Source organism: Lynx rufus, unplaced genomic scaffold, assembly GCF_022079265.1.
Source record: "Lynx rufus isolate CCGP_SWC_20201006 ecotype Redwood Valley unplaced genomic scaffold, mLynRuf1.p SCAF_5, whole genome shotgun sequence".
Lineage (NCBI taxonomy): Eukaryota > Metazoa > Chordata > Mammalia > Carnivora > Felidae > Lynx > Lynx rufus.
In genome coordinates this window covers 18,236,299-18,260,437 of record NW_025814867.1, presented here as the reverse complement: position 1 = coordinate 18,260,437, position 24,139 = coordinate 18,236,299, and the positions used below count along the sequence as shown (strand labels likewise).

The 24,139-nt window shown below is 40.8% G+C and overlaps 1 protein-coding gene across 2 annotated transcripts in view; it reads right to left on the bottom strand.

Annotated features, from left to right (window-relative positions):
• Positions 1-23,517, bottom strand: part of THRB (thyroid hormone receptor beta) — a 77,494-nt gene extending 53,977 nt beyond the window's left edge. For both annotated transcript variants that reach the window (XM_047099614.1, XM_047099615.1), the window contains exon 1: positions 23,262-23,517. In XM_047099614.1, coding sequence (XP_046955570.1) covers positions 23,262-23,451 — 190 coding nt within the window. In that variant the 5' untranslated portion in view covers positions 23,452-23,517. The remainder of the gene's footprint in view (positions 1-23,261) is intronic.
• Between the last annotated feature and the right edge of the window lie 622 nt (positions 23,518-24,139).

Sequence of the window (24,139 nt, the reverse complement as noted above, 5' to 3'; positions counted from 1 at the left end):
AACATTTATAAATCCCAACACATCAATGTTATACTATTATCAAAAGTCACTAAACTATTTTATTAGTTAACTATAATAAACTTTGAATATGAAATATCAAGAAAAAAAATCAAATGAGCTTTTAATCTGAACCTGAACTGGGGAGAATTAGCCTACTTCAAAAGCCAGAGTGCCTATTATCCACCAAGGGGAAGCCTTTTACATATTCTCTTTAGCAAAGAAACTGACCATATTCATTTTGAGATATACACACACACACACACACACACACACACACACACACACACTATACACAGACACACACACACAGCTTAAAAAATCAGCTCGACCCAGCTTTCATATATGCTTGGAAAAAAAGTGCTTGGAAATCTTTGTTGCTCACAGACCCCTCTCAAATCACCTAGCAACCTCTCTCTTTACTGCTGTTTTTAATTTCGAACATTCAGCGTTCAGAGTCAAAGATTTGACAGAGCTGATGCAAACTGTAACTTTAAAACACAACGGAAACCGACGTGGAAACTTTTAACAAATTCAAGTAAAACGGTCCCTACCTTTTTTTTGAGAGTACGATGGCGACTGCACTTGAGAAAAAGTAGGCTTTTCTTCAGTGAAATATTCAGGTTGGCTGTATTGATTCAGGGCCATGTCCAAGTCAGAGTCCTTGCTTTTCAGCATGTTTCCAGGGTAACTACAGGTATAAGGCTGATTCACTGCCCAGGCCTGTTCCATATATATGTTGTTACTGGGCACAGCCTGAGCGTTGCAACCACTGTAACCCGGACTATCTTCGAAATACGTGTAATAATCAGTGGCCTGCATGTAGCAGTTGCTGCCGGCAGCCGAGTGCACTTCATATACCTCTTGCATGCAGTAGTTCATTTTGTTACCCCGCTTCAGTTTCTACTTTACATAGACACACACTCTACGCATGCATTCACCAGCCCCATACACCCTGAGAGCCGGGCATATACACCGAGAAGCGTCCATCCATACGCATGAAATGAGAAGGGAAGATGAATAAACACCACCACCAACACAGCAACTCAGCTTGCTTTACTTTGGAATAGCACCTGATGTGCTAAAATCCTATTTAGGTTGAGGTGTCTTTTGAGCGCTCCTGCCATTCAAACATATTGGAAAGCAGCTTTCTGACTGTCAAAGGTCTTAAGCAGAGAATGCAGCTAATTCCTGGGGAAGATGGCACACAGGTAGGGATGACCGTCACTCAGCTGGAAGAGTGACAGCAAGAACGCTCCTGTTATTCCGAAGCTGGGAAGATCCATTTTATATGCTTGTTTTTAACCGCTTTTAACGCGATTAGAAAATGATTACTCATTGTGATGTCATTTTGGTTGACAACTTAAGCATGAAACATCATAAAGACATCTTAGAGAATATCCTTGGATACGCACAAAATCCTAAAATCAATAATCCAGTTTATTAGCACGACCCAGAGAAAATCCCAGTAGTAACGAGATGACTGACTCCAAAACATTAATCTAGTCATGCAAGTGCTACTGGTTAAATCTGTTGGATGTAACGGATGGGCTTTTAATAGCAGGATCCAACCATCTTCCTAATGACACGCAGGCCCTACAGGTTGTAGAAACATGCCAAGGAAAGCCACTTCTGCAAATGCTTTTCACGGGTGTCTGTGAATGAGTTCTGTTTTGTTCCTTGCAGCTGATGATTTTCTACATCATTAGCACTAATCTACATGAGACCTAAAGCTTAAATTAGCTTTGCTCATTCTGCTTTTATGTTTTGTTTATGAGCACGAGGGAGAGTCTGTGCCGGTGCCCTTAAATGAAGAGCCTCTACTCTAATAGCACTGTCCCCACCACCGCCCCCCACCCCCGTTCCCTCCCCTGTTTGTACAACAGCAGTCTTGGAAGTAGTGTGTGGATAGCTGTGTACATCTATCATTTTATTCCAGTCAAATCTGCTTTTGAGATTATTTTCGAGCTTAATTGTGATTTAAGTCGTATTCACGTGCTTGAGGTTTAAAGACAGCGATCAAAAGAGAAAAAGCATTTTCTATAAGAATCACCACATCTTTTAACTGAGATGCTAACAAATATCGAATTACACCCTAAATGCTTGCTGAGATGATTACTAAGGGTTTTTCTCCAGGTGGATAAGCATGTGTATGCCCACCATATGTGTGTGTTCTAGGTCATGATTCAGTAAGGGCCAAAGCTGCTTTCTTTTCTCTTCCTTCCAGAGACTCAGTGTGCAGGGCTGGGACTCAGGTGGTGACATTTACACCTTGTTTTATGACCTTGTTGGTATTTCCCTCCTAAGGGACCACAGACACTGTAATATTGTAATACTCAATAGTGAGACCTCCTCTTTGGACATGAAGTTCTAGTCAACTGCAACATGGGATTCTGGGACAGGGCTGTGTGACAGCCATTCAGCAAACACCTATGGGGTGTCTGTTAAGTGCACAGCAGGGAGGTGGCTGTGGCGGGGGCGGGGGGAGAGCAGAGATGGTTGTCCCCAAATTTGATCCCACCCCAGCCACTAAGTAGCTTAGTAGCACATGTATTCAATATACAGACTGATACTCAAGAGAGTCTTTAAGCGCTGGTGATTTTATAAACAAAGTGAAGGAACCATTGATTCAAGGGAAGAGAATAAGCAAAAGGTGAGACAGAACAAGGGAAGAAACCCAGGCAGACCTCATGGATGTTTCCTAGTAACACTCCTGGAGAGAAACTGCAACTGAACTATAAGACAAGCAAAGGAATTTTCTCCAAATTGATACGTTTGAGTCAGGAAAGTGAACTGCAGTGTCCTAGACAGCAGGAAAATTACCATAAGGAATAACAAACATAGCTAACATTTTAATAGTGTTTTTACTCTCTGATTACTCTTAAAACGAATAAAAGACTTATTTGCAAGTGTTTTTAAGAACACATACACATAACATTACAATTAACATTTTCCCCCTACTGAAAATGTCAAAACATTTCATTGGAAGCAGTGACTGTTTTCCGAAAACCCCAGGAAAAAGGATCCGGGCCTTATGTGTTTTGTCTGATTTCATTTATTTATCTCAAATTTCCCCACACTGATCTGAAAATTAACCTTTCAGTAAAGCAGTTTTCTTTCCTGGCAAACGTGCATGTTCTGAGTCCTCTCTTTTCTGGTAAGGAGCCGCATGTCGGATCCATCCAATTCTACAGTTTTGCCCACTACATTTCCTGGCTCCCTTTCTATTTCACCGAAGGCACAAATCCAAGCAATTTCTTGCTTTTCACCAGTAACGGTATCAACCAAAGCCAGAGCCTCAACTCTCATTTCAAAGGAACACTTAAAAACACCTTCCAGAAGTCTCCAAATGTGCTTAGACAAATGGGTGGTACTCTGCCCCAGAACTGGATACACATACTGCAGAGAAAAAGGAAGGAATGGTTCTGGCAACGTTTTCTTCCTCAAGTTTTACAAGACACGTAGAAGACTTCCGAGAGTCAATGGCATTTTTACTGAATCAAAACAATCCTGAGTTGCCTCAGAAATCTCTGAATAGGAAGTGAAAGTTCCAGACCATATTTAAGAGAACTCACTTTCTCACTAACTGTTATCTTTTGGAGAACACAGTACAAAATTTTCTTGAATGCACTCCTTGCTCCAAGCGGGGGATATTCTTTACGTGTAATAGGTGCACGAAACTCTCATTCCCGTGAGTTGAAAATGGAGTCCAGCGCTCACGCTGAATTTGAAATATGGCCCCTCACACCCTGAGGAAAGCAATCACAGTGCTGTCACTTGTGATCGATCTGGCATGCTTCTTTGTGAAGTCGATAAAGCAATTTAAACATATTATGTGTCACAAATGAGGTGAGCTTTGGTAAGATTGTTTTCTTATTTCCCAGGCTGACTACTCTAATTTAGTTACTTAAAGGGAAGCTTAAATAAGACTTATTTGACCCATAGTGCATCAAACTGCCTGAAATAAACTTGGGAGGGCTTTAATAATTCTCATTAGAAGTGTTTCAATCAATAATAATTTATTATGTAAATACATCTCTGTCTTCAGCTGGAAGGAAATAACCTAAAAGGAAAAGACTAATAATATTGCTTGGAAAACCTCGTAGGTAAACAACAAACCCTCAAGGTCTCTGAAGGAGGAAAGCTGCTTCTTTCAGTCTCTTTTCCTCTGTTGTCAGCTGTGTTGATTCTCAAATAAGGCTGCACATTGGCATCACCCAAACACTAAAAAACATTGATGCCTATGTGCCACGCTCAGAAATTCTGATTTGATCAGTGTGGGGTGAAACGTGAGCATCAAGGTTTGTTTTAAGCTTATTTATATATTTTGAGAGAGAGAGAGAGAGAGAGCAGGGGAGGGGAAGAGAGAATCCCACATAGACTCCACACTGTCAGTGCAGAGCCTGGTGCGGGGCTCGAACTCACGAAGTGTGAGATCATGCCCTGGGCTGAAATCAAGAGTCGGATGCTCCACTGACTGAACCGCCCAGGCGCCCGAGCATCAAGATTTTTTAAAGTTCCTCAGGTTATTTTCACAGGCAGCAAAATTTGAGAACTGCTGTTCTACTGGGTGTTCAACCATAGCCCCTTTACCACGTGCCAGAGCATCCTTCAAACTTCTTTTTGCGCAGCTGCAGTTTTGCTACATATTTCCCTTAGTTCTTAAAAATTGACCGTCCACACCTCGACCTGGCTCCACCTGTCCTTGAGTTCCCTGGACAAGCAGGGGCCACAGGCCAAGGAGACATACCAAGAAAGAACTAAATCCAAGGAAATGTGATAGCTGTTACATGGGAATGAGGGAACAATCTGCCTAGCGAGTTGGGCAGAACGTTATGAAGAGGTGACCTGTGAACTGGCTTTTGAAGAGTACACAGGATTTCAACAATAGACGCCAGAAATACAAGACAGCTGAGGAGAAATGTCTTAGGGAGAGTGTTAGCAACTACACTTGCAAAAAAGCACATGAAGATAATTAATAAACCTGAAAGCAATGTTAATGCTAGCTTAATAATTTTTCTTTCTTTCTGCTTTAGTAATAGAATATCTAAATTTTAGTTGTGCAGCGGCCTTTGGGAAGAAACTTTTGTTTCCTAGTCTCCCTCACACATCGATGTGTCTGTGGGAATAACTCCTGGCCAATGAGATGTGGTAGAAGAAATGTTGTAAGGCAGTTTCTAGGAAACTTAAGAAACAACTGGTGCGTCTCATTTGCTTCTTCTAACTATTGGAATGTGGACATGATGTCTGTAGCCCCAGCCATGATTTTGGCCCATTAGAATGACAGCTGTACTCCAGGTGATAGAAGAATGAATTGGAAGGAATCTAGGTTGATGAACCTAGAACTTCCACAGAACTGCCATACTAGTCTAGATTGTGAGCCTCGGGACTTTTGTTTGTTTGTTTTTTCTCCACAGGAGAGAGAAGTGAACATTTCATTTAGGTAGCTGCTTTCTCCTTTGTAAAATAGTGATAATCTTCACAATAACTGATGAGGTGGGTACCATTAAGAGTCAATATAAGTAAAGCATTAACTTTTTTAATTAAAAAAAGTTTTCATTTATTTTTGAGAGGGAGTATGAGAGCGTGAGTGGGGGAGGAGTGCAGAGCCTGACACGGGGCTTGAACTCACAAACTGTGAGATCGTGACCTGAGCCGAGATCAAGAGTTGATTGCTTAACTGAGTGAGCTACCCCTAAGTAAAGCATTTAGAACAGTGACTGGCATGGTAAGTGATAGAATTATGTATACATAATAATTATTATTATCGGAGTTATTTAGGCTCTGTCTTAGACTTCCTCTTCTCAGTTGACATTTTCACTGTAGGTTAGGAGTCAGCAAGCTTTGGCCAATGGGCCAAATGTGGGTCACTACCTGTTTTGCAAATAAAGTTTTACTGAAACACAGTCACACTCATTCATTTACATACTGTCTATGGCTGCCTCTATATCTACTCTGCTACAGTGGCAGAATTGAATAGTTGTAACAGAGACCATATGGCTTGCTAAAAGTATTTAGTATGTTTTATTTTATTTATTTATTTTCCAATATATGAAATTTATTGTCAAATTGGTTTCCATACAGCACCCAGTGCTCATCCCAAAAGGTGCCCTCCTCAATATAGTATGTTTTAGGGGCGCCTGGGTGGCTCAGTCGGTTAAGCGTCCGACTTCAGCTCAGGTCACGATCTCACGGTCCGTGAGTTCGAGCCCCGCGTCGGGCTCTGGGCTGATGGCTCAGAGCCTGGAGCCTGCTTCCGATTCTGTGTCTCCCTCTCTCTCTGCCCCTCCCCCGTTCATGCTCTGTCTCTCTCTGTCTCAAAAATAAAAAATAAAAATGTTAAAAAAAATTAAAAAAAATATAGTATGTTTTAGAGAAAAAGTTTGCCATCGTCTGCTGTAGGTGATTGAACTCATCTGGTTTGATGGCTTTTAAAAAACAGGTAAATGCTAATGACATCCAAATGTATGTCTCCTCCCAGATGTCTCTCCTAAAACCAGAATCTGCTATCCAGCTGTCAGCTTGACATGTCCCTTGGCACAACGAATAGGCATCTACAGTTTCATTCTTTCTAAAATCTGTTCCTCCTGCAGTCTTTCCATCTAGGTACCACCATCCACCTGGGGGTTTAAGCACAAAGCCTTGGTGCCTCCTTGACTCCTTACTTGCCCTCACTATCTACATCCAACCTATGAGCAAGTTCATTGTTTCTTCCTCCAAAATATATACTGCCTTGGAGGGAGAGAGAGAATTAAGGGGATTTGTTCCAGGCCTGGGATTTGACATTCCCACCTCAAGAATTATAAAAAAACTTGGAGTTGATAGGTTCATGCCCAAGTCCGACCGTTTTGGAACTTTTTACTTCCTCAGTCCCAGGTACGTTAATTAGCATGAATCACTCTCCCCTTGAATATTTTTTACTTAAAAAATTTTTTTATGTTTATTTATTTTTGAGAGAGAGCACGAGCAGGGGAGGGGCAGAAAGAGAGGGAGACACAGAATCTGAAGCAGGCTCCAGGCTCTGAGCTGTCAGCACAGAACCGGACGTGGGGCTCAAACTCACGAACCATGAGATCATGACCTGAGCGGAAGTTGGACACTTGACTGAACCACCCAGCTGCCCCTTCCTTGGTTATTTTAATTGTGTGATCCTGATTAACTGGACACCATGGCACTGGATTAACAGTCAGATGATGTTCCCAAAGTGATCCACAATACCACACAGTGTCCCAAGAGATGCTTTGAAGAAAAAGCAGTAACAAGGGGTTCTGTGGTCAAATGAGTTTGGGAAATAATGCATTGTATATTCCTCTTTTAGAGGTTTGGAAAAGAAAAGTGCCAAACTTTGTATGACTTCATGTAACTCAGTATTTCCCAAACACATCTGATCATAGAACCCCATGTATCTGGTAACATCTGCTACAAGTGTTCCATGAAACCTATTTTGAGAAACACAGAATTCTTTTCTATGAATATATTGCTGGAAGCAAGACCATCTATAAGGATACATCACCTGGAAGAGCGGTCTTTTTTCCCAGACTGCACCGAGGGCAGACATGTTTTTGGTTTTTACAAAGGAGGAAAGCGACCAGCCAGAAGAGGTGGGCAGGACACAAGGTCATGCAAATCCCAAGTGGCCACAGAACAAGACTGGGGCCTTTAGGCTCTGGGATTGAGTCTGTTTGGCAGGAATAGAAGCTCAAGGCCCTCCTCTTTTAAAACAACTTGTACTCTTTGTTTCTAATTTTGCTTTTTTTCTCTGTTAGTATTTGAGTAAAACTTTTTTGATAGTTCCAGCTTGTTATAGCTCTTTACTAAAAGATACTAAGGGGAGGCTTTTGTTTGCAATCCATCACCAAGAACAATTTGCTTTTGCAAAAATGTGCTTGAAAAAGCAACAACATGGTTTACTAGCATAAAGGGAATGGATTCCGATCTGGTGTGATGGGAGAGAGGGCTCTGATGAGAACACTGAGGTGGGAACAACACACTCCTGGGGCCCAAGACGTCAAAAGCAGCCCCAGTAACTGAATTGAGAGCTGTCCAAGGATATGGAGGTTCTCAGAAGGCAGTCCTGGTGGCCTCCCCAACTTGGATGCTCTTTCCAAGCCCAAGGTCTGGAGATTGTGTTTTATTTCATTAAGGTGGAGCGGTTTCCCTAGCGTAGTCATGCAAAAGATACCACAAACGCGGTTACAACAGCCTTCTACTAGATGAAACGTGTCAGTTTATAGACTGAGTGAGTTAAGCCCTTTGTAGTTCCACAAAGATTGGGTCAGGCCTTAGGCCAGTGGTTCCTGAACCAGCAGCATTGGTATCTCCTGGAACTTCTTATAAATGCAAATTCTCCAGTCCCACAGAGACTTTGTGGGGTGAGGCCAGGGATTCTAATGCAGGCTAAAGTTTGAGAACCAGGACCTAGGCCAAATGAAAAACGTATATATGCAGAAGCGAATACAGACTAGCACCTGTAAGGCTGGGAGTTGAAAGAAAAGAAAAGCTTTTGAAATATATTTTAGACCAATGTTATCAGCATTGATTCTTCTCTCTTCTAAGCCAACAGTGGAATGTTTGCTCTTTTCCACGAATGAACATTTGATTGAAAAGCAAACCTTTAATGGCTGATATAGTCTGATGAAGCTTGGGCATCATAGTCCAGAAAACATACAATAAAGCTTCAGTTTGGTGTGACTTTAATTAGAACCCTGGCTAAATTTATTATTTAGCCATAATTATTTAGCCTCACTATTATTGGTGAGGTCTACCACATGTTATTTTCATAACCAAACAATAAGACTGGTAGGCAAGTATTTCCATTCACTTTACAGAGTGGAAACTGAGAGGTTGGTTTTCTCACCCTTACGTAGCTTTTGGCTCTTGATTTGCTATTTTAGAACTTGCTTGTCCCACTTCTCCGCACTGCTTTTCTAAGAAGAAAATTATTTCAATGTTTTGAAAGTTCTGGGCCACTAATTATATGTTTCAACATAAATTCAAGGTCACTAAAATGACTTATCCGTTTTTCCATACAGGAGCCTAATTTAATGCCTCTTCGTATATTTATTTTGATCAATGTTTTCCTCTATCTCTAGAAAGAAAACCTCTTCAATATTTCACACTTTTATGAATATACTTTATGCTTAGCATGAATATCACATAGGCATTTATTATTATGTACTCTTTAATTAATGAAAGAAAGTAGATCCCTTTTGACTTAGCTTAATGTGCTGAGATGATGATTTCATTGAAACTCACACAGATGGACTTGATTTGAAAAGTTGAGTGGTTGTTTGAGTGGGGTGGTTTTGACATTTAACAGCTATCATAAACTTTCTTTATTGCAGAATAGCATGTCACAGGTTAATTTTAAAACAAATTTCCCTAATAATAGGAATAATGAATGAATGAATAAGGAATGATCGAGTCACCTGCATTTACTTTGCTTTTTCATCTTTAAGAACAGCTAGTGCAAAATCTAGGCTCTGCCACAATTGATGTAGTTTTCGAAAGATTTATTCTTTGTTCGTTAAAGGCTCCATTCTTTCACTTGTATTTAAAAATGTTATGAAGAATAATTTAAAGGTTCAGATGGAGTAGTGATCCCTGCTACAGTGTGGATGGACCTAAGTGGAAGCGGACCCGGTCCGTTTGCATGCTTCCATTTCTGTGCAGCTCAGTAAAGGCACATCTGTAGGGGCAGGAAGTAGATGAGTTGTGGCCAGGGACTGGGTGCAGGAGTGAAGAGTAACTGTAAATCGGTTCAAAGTTTCTTTGGGGTGATGGAAATGTTCTAAAATAAGATTTTGGTGATGATTGCAAAACTCTGCAAATATACTCCCAATTATGGAACTCTACACTTAAAACAGAGGAATTTTATGGTATGTAAAGTATATCTCAATAAAGCCTTATAAAAATAGATGTGGGGTTACAAATAGCTTGAGCTAATTAAAACTGATCATCAAAATAAACAGAGTTAAAAGTTCGAACCATTTATATATCAATATCATGTGTAGGAGGAAGACGTAGCCTTCCTCTGAAAATTGCAACCCAACTAAAAAGACATATCAACAAGCAGAAAACAGTATCTGATACACGGAATGCTTCGTGTGTTAAGTGAACGTGGAGTGAAGTGGAATTATTCTGAAACAACACCGGTTACACTCTTTCTTCCTCTTCCCTAAGACAAATGCCAGTCATCCAGTAGAATATTGATTATAGCTTGGTCGTCAACACAGATGCTGCTCATTTCCAGTCTAGACACAAAGCTCACCCAGCACGTCTAATTGGAAACCCCATGCTGGTCTCAGTGAACTTTTTATTCTCAACACATGGCACAGCGCTGGGCACACAGAATATGCTTAGGAACATTTTTGGTGTCAATCAAGATGATCCCAATCTGGTGAATTACCCAGGCATGTTCAGAAGCTGTAATAAGAGGTGGTGCATGCACTGTAAGTGCTCTAGTAACATCTCATGGCAGCACAAGGAAATAAATGATTCGTTCCGAGGGGGAATGGAGAAATAAGCAGAAAGGAAGTGATATTTGGGCTGGCCTTCAGGGAAGCAGTGAATAAAAGAGGACTTGTAGAAGAGTTTTCAAAAATTGGATCTACCTCATGTTGGTACACGGAGAGCCAAATCTAGAAATGGTTCTTCATTTTATTTCAAATATCAGAGTAGCCTAGAAAGATACACAATTGCTATCAAGATTAACCTAAGATACATTCCAATCTTATTGTTTTGTAATGTAATAGGATTGGCCTGTGGAAGGAAAAGAATGTCCAGTTAAAGCATGAGAAGAGAATAAAGAGGCAGCATCTGTATCTGCTATCTTCAGAGATCTTCAGACTGCAGAGAATCTGCTTTCTGTCCCTACCACAAAGAAACGTGTCCCCCAGGCATCATACTGTCATGCCAACTTTAAAAATGTCATAAGTGACAGAGAAGCAAATAACTTTTACTCTTGAGAAGTTCATCTGTAGCGTATTGAATGGATGCTTAATAAGAGGGCTTCTAGAAAATACACTTCCTTCCAACCCAATGAGATAATGTACAAGCTTATCAATAATGATGGAAACCTCTTCACATGAAGATGAAGGAGGTTTGGAAAAGTGGGAACTATTTCTGAATCACACACTTAAATTTTTATAGGAACAAACATCACATGATACAGGGTTTTTTTTTGTTTTTTTTTTTTTTAGCATTTTGGTCAAAAGTACAGAATCTGATTCTAATCATGAGGAAACATCAGTCAAACTCAAACTGAGGGACGTCCTACAAAATCATAGGCCTGTACTTCAAACATGTCAATGCCACAAAAAAACACAGAAAGGCTGTTAAACCATTACAGATTAAAGCAGGTAAAAGAGACACAAAAGCTAGATGAAATACATAATCCTGGCCTGAATCCTGGACCAGAAACCAAACCGGAATAAAGAACAATTGATCGTAGCCTGGATCAGCCCTGTCAGGAGGCTAAAAGAGTAGCATGGTTTGCTAAAAGAGCAAACCCATGAAAGCCTCCAGAGACAATCCTTTCTCCAGCCCTGGTCTCAGTCTCTACCCCCACTCCTGGGAGGGAAGAGACGTGGGCACATTTTATGAAATTTACATGAAGTCTATAGATTAGATAATAGTATGCATCAATATTACATTTCCTGATTTTGAGCACTGCAATGTAAGCTTTTTTTTTAATAATTCTTTTTAAATGTTTATTATTTTTGAGAGAAAGACAGAGTGCAAGTAGGGGAGGGGCAGAGAGAGGAGGGAGACACAGAATCCGAAGCAGGCTCCAGGCTCTGAGCTGTCAGCACAGAGCCCGACGCGGGGCCCAAACCCACGAACTGTGAGATCATGACCTGAGCCGAAGTCAGATGCCCAACTGACTGAGCCACCCCAGGTGCCCCTGTAATGTAAATTTTCCAGGAGAATTTCTTTGATTTTACGGGGCGCTCTGAAGTATTTAGAGTTCAAGGGGTGGGTATGATGTCTGCAAGTTACTCTTGCCTGATTCTGACAAATACAAACAAACACATACATATATTCTCACACACACACTATGGTAAGGTAAATGTGGTATAATGGTAACAACTGGTGAGTCCAGATAAAGGTTATATGGGAGTTCTCTGCATTATCCAACATTTCAGCTGAGAGTACTTTGAAATCACACATAAAATTGAATTTATAGGTTTGCCTTAGCAGATCTTCCAAGAAAACATGCAACTCACTCACACTTGAAGATGGTCATTTTCTACCAGTTTTGTTTTTCCAATTGAACTCTTAAAAAAACTCTTAAAAACTCTTTAAAAAAAGTAAGCAAATTTGCAATAAAACAACAAACAATCAAATAGCCTTCCATTCATCTAGGAAAAGTGTGTCATATTAATTATATATATGTATGTATGTACATATATATGTATATATATATGTGTATATATATATATATATACATATATATATATATATATATATTAGTGGTGATTGCCAGTCTTATATTATTGATATTGCAAAACTTTTTTTTTAAATCATAGAATGGGCATTTGTTTTCTTTGTTTGGGGAAGAGATAAGACTCAGACATACAATGATCACTTCAAAGGAAAGTTAAGAATGAGCATATCATGTGTAACCAGAAAGGGATAACAAGAAAGCACTATTCCCTATGTTTGACCATAAATATTAAATAGGACGAACTCCTTGCAGACACCTGTTTCCCTGGAAACCCATTCAATTGAAAATCCTGCAAAAATTAACATGTATTTTTTTTTCTCCCTTAAACGGCAGGAACATCTTTTACTGACACATTTTTGACCTTTAGTTTTATATCTTAGGCTTAGTATAAGAAGTTCTTTCCAGATCTAAGCAAACAAAGAGCCAAATAAATATCTTTTCATTAATTCTGAGGCTGGGCTTATGATAGTAGGACCTGTATAAGCTGCAACATGAGTAGTTGAGGTAAAATTTGCCACTCATCAAGTATTGCCATCTAGACTAATAGACCATCAACCCCCCCCCCCAACACTCTTAACTCAAATGCCAAGTAACCTAACAGAATAGATAATTGAATTAAATAGTCATACTTGCAGTACCATTCTATGTTTTCAGAGGCAGTAAAGTTCAATAAAGTCAAGTCCCTTGTATAAGTCAATACTGACAAATGTCATGGGGATAGAGGTTCACCAAAAACAACTCTGTTTCAGTCAATGCCATGGAGAATGGCTTTTGACCATGGAGGATTTCTGATTCTCATTTCCAAAGCCCAGTTGATTTTGGATTTCTGGTGTCTCTCTGGTGTGGATGGAGAAGCGGGATCCTATTTATTTCTGTTCAAGTTAAGGAGGATGAATTGGTCCAGAACTTGAAAAACTGGTCTCTAAATAGAACTCCTCAGTAGCATCAGCCACAGAGTAGACTAACTACGGAGAGAAACCATCCCTGTGTCAATATGGGTCGTAAGTACAGGTGAAATGGTTTCCCAATATCACTCTTGCCTATTTTGTCTGCAGTGTCACTATAATGCAGGCTACCTTTGGTGCAGAGTCTCTGCATTTCCAGGGGCTGTACTCAAACCCAAAGCCTCTGCCCTGGAGAGGTAACCAATCCTTTCAGAGAATAGATTTATTATGGAGCATGAGTACGTCTTTTAGAAACTGACGGGGTAAAAGCCCAGGCTTACTGGGGAACTGAGAATGGGCGTCTACACAGACTGAACACTTCTGTGCTCCTCTCCGAGGGAGGTAAGACGGTGCAAAGCAACTGATTGCCTAATTTGTCCTGGAGTTGCTATGTTTATCTGGTAATCACAGTTTAGGTTTTGGGGGTTAGTACTGATTTAGTGTATTTTGTCCTGTTTTCCCCACAAGGGGAAATATGGTTATTGTATTGGAGTAGCAGATTAATGGAGTGCAGATTAATGTCCTTGGTTCTTTATGGTCAATCAATCTCTGATTATATTCTTTGCTGGAGAGAATTAGTGATTTATCCAAGGTTAAATACCTGGTAAATGTCATGCCTAAGAGCCAAACCATGGTCTTCTGTTCTCATTATTCCCTGTGCACCTACCAAATGCCGGGGAACATTCCTAAGATTTAATGCAGTAGGCCAGCTAAGTAATTTGAAGATTCTTGAAATAAGTTTTTTTTCAGGGTTATTGAGGTACAATTGACAAACAAAATTGTAAGGTATTTAAAGTATACATTGTGGTGATTTGCTATACACATACATTATGACAGGATTTCTTCCATCTGGGTGATTTAACACATCCGTCACCTCAAATATTTTATATACATTTTTATATGCAATTGTATATAAATGTACACAATGTATAGATACACATATACTTGTTGAGAACATTTAAATTCTCCTCTTTTAGCAAATTTCCTTAGACATTACAGTGCTATCAATCTTGGAATATCTTGATAGCCCCAGATCAACATGCCATTCAAACATTTGCCCAAATTTTACTGGAACCTCTGTGTTCAGTGTCTTTTTTGGCAAGAGGTGATACAGGTGATGCGGTTCTTTAGAGCACTGCGTCACAGACTGAACCGTGGGTAAATGCCACCTCTACCGCCCAGCACACAACCTGAAAGCATGCACATGACAGTCCTGCTCCTTATTCTCTCTCTGTCTCATCCATTCCCTGCTATCCTCACCCCTTCATGGCTCCTTCCAGTCCATTCCTTCCATTGCCGTTATTGGACCCTGTCAAGGGAAAAAGGAATCCTACCCAGTTCATCCACTTGGAGACACTAGTGACTCGATAAGATATCCAGCCAGAAGGTTTGCATTTGGAAAGACCACAGGGAATTCAGGACAACCTGTGGGAAATGTCTGGCACAGGGAGATTCCAGTGGTCACCTATGATGTCTTTGTAAGACTGACTCTCCCAACAGCACCTTTTCAACTTCAGTGCAAGCTCTACAAGTTAACCATCCACATTGTACATTATCTTGTTTGAAAACTACCCGTTGGAAGCATCCAGGGATTTGGCTGTTGTATCTGTTCCCCTTGTATCCATAGTATCCTCAGCATTAGAAACTTCAATTCTGTCATTATCTACTTAGCGGTTGTTCTCACATTGCGTTCTACATCCCTAACATCCAGTCTGCTTCGGGTCTTTCTAAGCTTCATTATAAAAATAATACACACAGAATCCCACAGTTCTGGGAGATAGGATCCCCATTTTACAGATGAGGAGACTGAGGCTAAGAGATTCGCTCAAGGCTCAGTGGCTGATTAACAGTAGCACCAGAATCTGACCTTGGACTGTAGGACTAGATATGTGCTGAACCCCTCTGCTCCTGTCACGCTAGGTCTGACTGCCCTGCACCTTCCCCTGCATGTAGGCCAGTGTTTTCTCTGTGGCTTAGATTCTTTCCTTGGGCTGCCAGCAGTTTCTTTGCCTTTTTGTGTCATAAGGAAGTATAATGATGAAGAGCTCTGGTACTGGAGCCGGACTGCCAGAATTAAAATTCCAGTTCAGCTCCTTCATACTTTTCTTGGTTTCTTTTTTTTTTTTTCAATGTTTATTTATTTTTGGGACAGAGAGAGACAGAGCATGAACGGGGGAGGGGCAGAGAGAGAGGGAGACACAGAATCGGAAACAGGCTCCAGGCTCCGAGCCATCAGCCCAGAGCCCGACGCGGGGCTCGAACTCACGGACCACGAGATCGTGACCTGGCTGAAGTCGGACGCCCAACCGACTGCGCCACCCAGGCGCCCCCTTTTCTTGGTTTCTTATTTAAATGAAAAAAAAAATTTTTTTAAGTAGACTTCCCACTGGGCACAGAGTGCAATGTGGGGCTTGAACTCATGACCCTGAGATCATGACCTGAGCTGCGATCAAGGGTTAGATGCTTAACTAATCGAGCCACCCAGACACCCCTGAATTTTTAATTTTTGAAAGAGATTGAAAAATATCTTGGCTGTTGCTTAGACCCTTCTTTCAATTGTTTGTGTCTCTACTGTAGCTGTGTATGTGATGTTTTGTTTTGCTTCTCTTCATTTATGTTTATATGGTTGTCAATGTATTTCAAAGTCAGAAAGGGGAACAAAAACTGGAAAAGGGGAGCCTGAGGCTGAAAGAATGTTTCTGTTCCAAGAACAGTTATGTAGTCTCTACTAAATGGCAGGTGCTATGCTGGGTGGTTTATACACATTAACTTTCATCTTTACAACAAATCTGAAAGCCAGATATTATGAGCCCGTTTAAAATTAAGTAGACTGAGGGTCAGAGAGGTTAAAAAAATCTGCCCTGCGATGGTAAATTTAAGAGCAAGAAGTTTACCTAAGTCTGTCTGACTATAAGCATATGATCTTAACTTTTAAAGGAAACGGTACAAGTTATTCATTAATGCATTCCTACTGTAAAAAACTCTTGAATGCAGTTGTATGTGGAGTTAGTTTTAGCATCCCCCTTTGCTCTACTCTTTCCTTTTTAAGGTGCCTAGTGTCACTGGTTGATGTGTATCCAGGACCTTTTTCTGTGCACATTTGTGCACTCACAATAATACAGACTTTTTTTTTTTTTTTAATTTTTTTTTTTTTCAACGTTTATTTATTTTTGGGACAGAGAGAGACAGAGCATGAACGGGCGAGGGGCAGAGAGAGAGGGAGACACAGAATCAGAAACAGGCTCCAGGCTCTGAGCCATCAGCCCAGAGCCCGACGCGGGGCTCGAACTCACGGACCGCGAGATCGTGACCTGGCTGAAGTCGGACGCTTAACCGACTGCGCCACCCAGGCGCCCCGATACAGACTTTTAAAACTCCAAATGGGATCCGACTATACTTAATGTGTGGTTGCTTCTCTGTTATGTATTCCTGAAAGGACCTCTTTTAAAGAATCTGTTTAGGGGCGCCTGAGTGGCTCAGTTGATTGGGTGACCGACTTCGGCTCAGGTCATGATCTCACAGTTTGTGAGTTCGAGCCCCGCACCGGGCTCTGTGCTGACAGCTCAGAGCCTGGAGCCTACTTCAGCTTCTGTGTCTCTGCTCTCTCTACCCAACCCTTGCTCACGCTCTGAGTCTTTCCATCTCTCAATAATAAATAAACGTTAAAAAAATTTTTTAAAAAAAATCTGTTTATTTTTCTAGTGGATACTTTAGATATGACATAATTTATTTGAGCATTCCCCTGTGGACGGACATTTGGATTGTTATTAATTTTCAACAACAACAACAACAACAACAACAACAGAGGGGCAAAGAAAACAGGGTGAACACAGATCTTGGTCCGCTTTGAGTATTTCTATGGGATAGAGTATTGTCAGACGGACAGCTGGGTCAAACCATGTATGCATTTTATGCTGTGATAGACACTGCTAAATTGGCCTTGGAAAGCCTGTGGTCTATCCATTGCTCTGTGCTGTATCTCAATGAAAACTGAAGTTGGATGAAAGAGCCTTGAATTTCTGATGCTTCCCTTCTTTGCTATTGCCCTGTTTCCAGTTTTTTCCCCCTCCACTCCAGCTGATGACTTTCCTTTCTTCTCTTGCCCTCTATTTCTGTCTGTCCTGATCTACTTACGGGGTGCTCTTTCCTGCACTTGAAGTATCAAGTCCCACAACTCCCCTGCACATACCAGAAGCTGGTAGAGAGCACTTATTCTCATGCTGATGGCTAAGGCTCCTAGAGTGCCCTTGAGGTATATGAATCACACTGTGCTCTCAGCTGGGACTGCACACATGATGTATGGTGAGTAGGGGCAGAGTGGAGAGTGGAGATGGATGGAACAGATGGTCGTACTAGTGGAAGGGCTCAAGCTTTTTCATCCCCTAACTTCTAAAATACTCATTTACCTGAAGATGTCCTTGTATTTTACTTAAGGACAAAGATAGCGATCACCCGCTGAAAATGTGAATGTCTAACTTGAAGGATTATAATGCATACAATGGCTCTCATTTTTAGAACACTTTGTTATTTTCGTAAATGAGAATTATATATCATTTAAAATTGTCATCATTGATTTGATTCATTTTTTTCCCCTTATGAAGAGCATGAGTTAATAGTCTGGCCCTTTGCTGACATAAGATACTATTTTAAAAATTACTTTAACTTGTCTAAATCTTGGGGACTGGCTTAAAAAATTAGGGTGTATCTATAAGCAAGAATAATTTATAGCCAATAAAAGTCAGAATTCAGAACAATACTTAATGACAAAGGAAATGTTCATGATATGTTGTTAAACATTAAAAGCTGGTTAAAAAATGGTATGCCAGTATGATCCCGTGTTTAGAAAAAATAGAGATGCATAGAAAAAAGAGATATACTGAAGATTTCAACACTGCTTGTCTTTGGAAGATGGAATTAAAATATTTATAAAAATTATTTTTGTTGAAGTTTTCAACTTTGTACACGAACATGGGAGGATTTTATGATGAGAGAAAATAACTCGTTAGTAAAATTATTTTAACTCTTTTTTTCCTTGTCTTCCTCCAATCTAAGACTCAACTCTTTTGATATTAAGCATAGAACTGACCTACAGAGAACATTCAAGTGAGATCACCAGATTGCTGTTCACTTTCTTCTGGCGCAGCAGGGGAGGTGGGTCAGTCCTTGCCTCTCTCCTCCTACTGGGAGGTCCCTGACTGACGTTGAGCACAAACATCTAAGGATGGAGGTCTGATTGTCTGAATCCAAACCCTGCTGGACCAGCTACAGGAGCGCACACATCCATCTGGGACTCATCCTTGTGGGACTGGTGAGACCCTGTGGTTCTGAAGAGAAGTTCAGGAAGGCATGAGAGGTCTGCATGAAGAAGCCTTCTAAGTACTTAGAGGAGGATCAGGGCCCCAGCCAAACAGAGTGGGATTCTCTGAAGGGTTCAAGTCCCAGAGGGATGTGTTACCAGGCTGAGTGATTAAATAGAACATCCAGTTGGCAATTAAGACAAACCAGGCCTCGGGGTGCCTGGATGGCTCAGTTGGTTGGGTGACTGACTTTGACTCCGGTCATGATCTTGAGGTTCATGAGTTCTAGCCCTGCGTCGGGCTCTCTCTGCACTGACAGCTTAGAGCCTGGAGCCTGCTCTGTGTCTCCCTCTCTCTCTGCCCCTCCCCCGCATGTGCACGCTCTCTCTCTTTCTCAGAAATAAAAATAAACATTAAAAGAAATTTGAAAAAAACAAAAAAAAAGCTAAACCAGGCCTAAAGGAAGTATTATCAAAACCAGTGACGTAGGTGGCTCTCCAGTCCCAGTCAAGAGAGGGAAGAAAAATGCACATTCCCTAAATGTCCACTAGGTGGCAGGACCTCTCCTATACTAAGAGCTTAAGAGTATGCATTCTTAGGCATTTCCTCCTGATTGTTTTTAACAATCACCCAGAGGGCTGGCTAAAAAACAGATTCTTGGGCCTCTTTTCAAAGCTTCCAATTCAGCAGTCTGGATTGAGGCCTGAGATTCTGCATTTCTGACAAGCTCCTGGTGTAGTTAGTGCCACTGGTTGGTGCACTTTGAGCACCACCGAATATATCATCTCAGACTCTGGGAAGGAAGGAGGTGGGCAGGAGTAGGATGTGGTCCTTGTGGCTAAGCAATCAGTTCAGATTGTGACAAAAACTCCAGGGAGGTGTAGTGTGGAGACAGAAGGGTGGCTTGGGGAAGGGAATGGGGTCGCTTGCTTCTGGTTGGAAATAGCCCCTGGTACTAGAGCAGGTTTGAATTGTGGGCTTTGCAGCAGAATGTTAGGTTGCCAGAGTTCTCATTCTAGTTAAATGTGTTACCAATTAATTTCTTTAGAAGGACTGTAGCGGATAGAAACACAGGTATATGCAGATTAAAATGAAACCGGTGTTCAGCCCAAAATGAAAACCAAGACATTGAATATATACCATAAATAAGCGACAAGAAAAACATCAATAATTCTATAAAGCATAATTATTTGAACCGAAGGACCATTTAAAAAATATCTGGTCCATTATAGCTCAATGTGTGGTTATACTGCACACGACTGTGACATAGCTGTGGCCATGCATGGCTGACCAGGCAAGTTTGACAATTCCTGACTGGTCCAGTCTCTGTTCAGTGATGTGAATCCACTGATCATGCATTTGAAAGTCAGTGGTAATGTCAAATTGCTAGAAAAGTTTCTAATGCTTACTGTTAGTCTGTATTTGCATCAATAGAGAGTAACGATGACAATTTGTAGAAGGGTACTCATCCACAAACCGCCCTTGGAGATGCACTGATCTAGATGGGCTACTTACTGACTTGAGAGACAGGCCTATTGTGTAACTCAAGCAGGCAATTTGTTCTTTTGGCTCTTGCACTGTAGATCCTTAACTTTTTGTATCCTTCGGGACCATTTAGTTCTTGTTAATTCCATTTTGGTTCCTTGAAATGGGGCTCTTTGGATATACTTTTGGCCTTGATGCTATTTTTCATACTCAGACATCAAGGGTAATGTCCTACATATAGCAGGCACTTAATAAACACTGATGGGATAAACGCATGGAATTGTAGCCCAGGACTGAGGTATCAAGCATGCTTGGGGGCTGGAAAGAGATAGCCAGGAAATAAATATCCAGCATAAATGGATATTAAAACAGAACTCTCCTCACAGTGATTTTATACAGGTGGCAGACGGGCAGAGCAGATGAACAAGAACCAACTCCAAGAAGAAAAGAGCGACTAATCAAGTTGTTTCTCTGGCCTCACAGGTGCCTCCCTAAATAGAGTTGTCCACTGTGAATGAGTAAAATTCACTTTATACGGTTCATGGGCCATGACAACATTGGGCTTCCTGTGGCATTTTCATGCTCAGCCAAGCCATTGACTCATGTTCATGCCAAGGTGAACCCTGCTGGTTACTGTAGAAACTACCAGAGATTTTTCCTTAGTTGTTTTCCTTTTTTTTTTTTTATTTCTTATTTTTTATTTTTATTTTTTTATTTTTTAATATGAAATTTATTGTCAAATTGGTTTCCATACAACACCCAGTGCTCATCCCAACAGGTGCCCTCCTCAATGCCCATTGCCCACCCTCCCCCCACTCCCACTCCCCATCAACCCTCAGTTTATTCTCAGTTTTTAAGAGTCTCTTATGCTTTGGCTCCCTCCCTCTCTTTTTTTTTTCCTTCCCCTCCCCCATGGTCTTCTGTTAAGTTTGTCAGGATCCACATAAGAGTGAAAAACATAGGATATCTGTCTTTCTCTATATGACTTATTTCACTTAGCATAACACTCTCCAGTTCCATCCACGTTGCTAGTAGCTGTTTTCCTTTTAATACTAGAATCTTGAGGAAGGACTTTAATGTAATAATTTAATTATATTTTCTTATTAAATAGTTCTCTTTCAGCAAAGGAGAGCTTAATGAATGCAAAATGGGTTATCAACTCTAATCCCCCCGATACGTCATGCCTTACCCCACACTCATCTGTCCTATTCTCCTTCTCCATACCTTACTAGGCACACAGTGGAGCACAAGGAATTTATGCGATTTAATGGTGCATAGCTAATAATACTGATCACAGTAATAATGATAGCTGCCATTTAGAGAGCACTTATGAGAGGTACTATGCTAAATGCTTAAATATATTATCTTATTTAATTCTATCAACAATCGTATAAACTTGCTCAAGGACAGAGCGGAAGGGCTAGGATTCTAGCCCAAACTTGTGACTTTAACCACTGTACCATAGTTACTGCCTTGGATCCAAATAGAGACTGTTTCCTTTTGCTTTTAAGGTATAACTACAAACTGAAAACTACAGTATTGGGAACTCTGGGTACCCAAGGCCAAGATTTTTTGTCAATGATGGAGACATAGATGGAGCCTATGAATGAATAAATGAGTGACTGACTGAATGAATGAGTATGGGTACCAACTGTGAATGAATCAAATTAGTTTGTGAGGTTCTTAGATGACGAGGATACTACAATTTCATGTTGGCATTTCACTGTAAACCAAGGAGTGACATGGTTTTGATGCCAGCTCATAAATTCTGAAGACACACTCTGGTTGCAAATTCTAAGACTAAATCTCAATTGTTTCTCAAACAAATTTGTGTGCCCATGCACACACACAGGCACACATTCTTGTCCTATATGCTCTTTCAAAAAAACCTTAATTTGTTCTTTTTCTAAATACCCGTTCAGTTTCTCAAATCCCCAAATAATAGAGAGGCAGTTCAAACACAAATCTTCCCATTCAGAACATGTATAGTTTTGACTACACTCAAATCAGAGCTCATACCACTATTTTATTATTCTTAGATAATTCTATTTTCAGTTGAAACAATGTACACACTCAACTTCCCAGGTCAACTGGTAGTTCTAAGGAGATTATCATGTGTTCTCTGAAAAGCTAAAAGACCAGCCGTTTTTTGATAGAATGATCATGTGTTTATCTTCAAGTTAAAACGGTATGTAAAAGTCTTTCATGGCTCATATAGAAAAGACTTTACAGACTTTTGTTAATATATCTTGCTGAGTGATTGCCAGATTTCCAAAAACACAATCTAAAACTTAGTCATGAGTCAAAGTCCTTAAAGAAGAACCAAAAAGATCTCTTCTCCCCCTACATGCTAAATTGAAAAAGAATGGAAAGTCACATGAACGTGGACATTTAAAAGCACAAATGAATTTACAAAGCACACATTTTGGGGAGCCCTAAGACAATAAAGCGATCAGCACAAAGACATCTGTCAGGGTGGAGGCAACCTGAGGTAAAGACCAGTTAAATCTAATGCAATCAGGAACTTAAGGCCAGTTTAACACTTTTTTTATGAGGTGACAACCTCCTAACACCATAATCTTGCCTTTCAGGAAGATGACACAAGGATTTAATGAGTAAAAGAAAACAACTTAAAACCTCTCTTTTGAGCATGAATTGTCTATTTTGGTTAAAGGTAGTCTTTGAGATCCCATTAGCCATTGGGAAAAGAAACACACACACACACACACGCGCGCGCGCGTATCAAAGGCAAGTAGTTATAGAACGATAGCAATGTCTATTTCTACTCAGATTCAAAAGCAGAGTTAAAGCCAAAGCTAACAACCCATCTGCTAATTAGAGAAATAAAAATGTCTTCTCCTCAAGTGTCCAACACAACATGAAACTGAAATTAACTGCTTTCCTTTGGGACTCATTTATTTATGTTCAAAAGAAGATTTGGGGATAAAGAAACCCTGCAACGGAACAGTTGGGGAAAACACATGGACACTGTGCATTGGAATAAATGGAGCTGAGCACACATTTACAACAGAGATTTTTTTCTGCTTGTTGAAGAAACAACTTGGTAGGGTCTAATAAAAATCGGGTTACCTTTACATTTCTTCTCTTCTGTTTGGAAGGTCTGGGCACTTGGGACACTCTGATCAGTCACATCGTCATGGTCCAGATGGAATATTGAGCTAGTCCAAGTGGCCTGGATGAGATGTGGTGATGTCTGTTCATTTTTCAATGCGCTGCGCCTCTCCGCATGGCTCTTCCTATGTAGGCAGGCTTCAGACATTCCTACTAGCTTCCAGTCGTGTTCTCGGTCTGGACAGTGCTTTGGTTTGTCCCAGGCTGGAAGGCCATTTTCTGGAGGGTTGAAAAACACGAGATGACGAGCTGTTGGCATTGTCAAGATTTTGTTGAGATGCAGTTTTGGAAGGCAAGTTGTTTCTCAATTCTTTGGGGCTGACAGTATTCACATGCACCTCCACTTGACGGCAGTGATAAGATGCAGAATTTGTCAGCCTTGGGCATTTAGCCACCGCAGTTGGATTGCCTGTCGGAGTAATCAACACATTCCCCCTTATTTTTAGTGCCTAGAAAGACATTAGTTCCTCCATGGAAAGGCTGTGCTTTCGCCAGCCAGGCTTCCACAGCAATAGCCCAAGAGCAAGTTTACGCCAATTTATGTTACTGCTTAGACGATCGTTTGAGGTCTTGAGGGTCAGGGCTGGCCATGTACACTTTTCAGATCCTTAGGACATAAAACATCCAGGATTCAGCCTTGTTTGACTTTGGTTTCATCACAGGCTGACCTGAGGGGCACCCTTGTTACTTAAGTGGGACATGCTCACGTGGTTCCTCAAAGAGTGACGACTCAGTCCTCCCTACCACCTTCTTCCCTAACAGCCTGATAAAAGGGACTGGATCTTCAAATGGATATTTGTAAATGTAGTCCCAAATAGGCAATGAGATCCAATGAA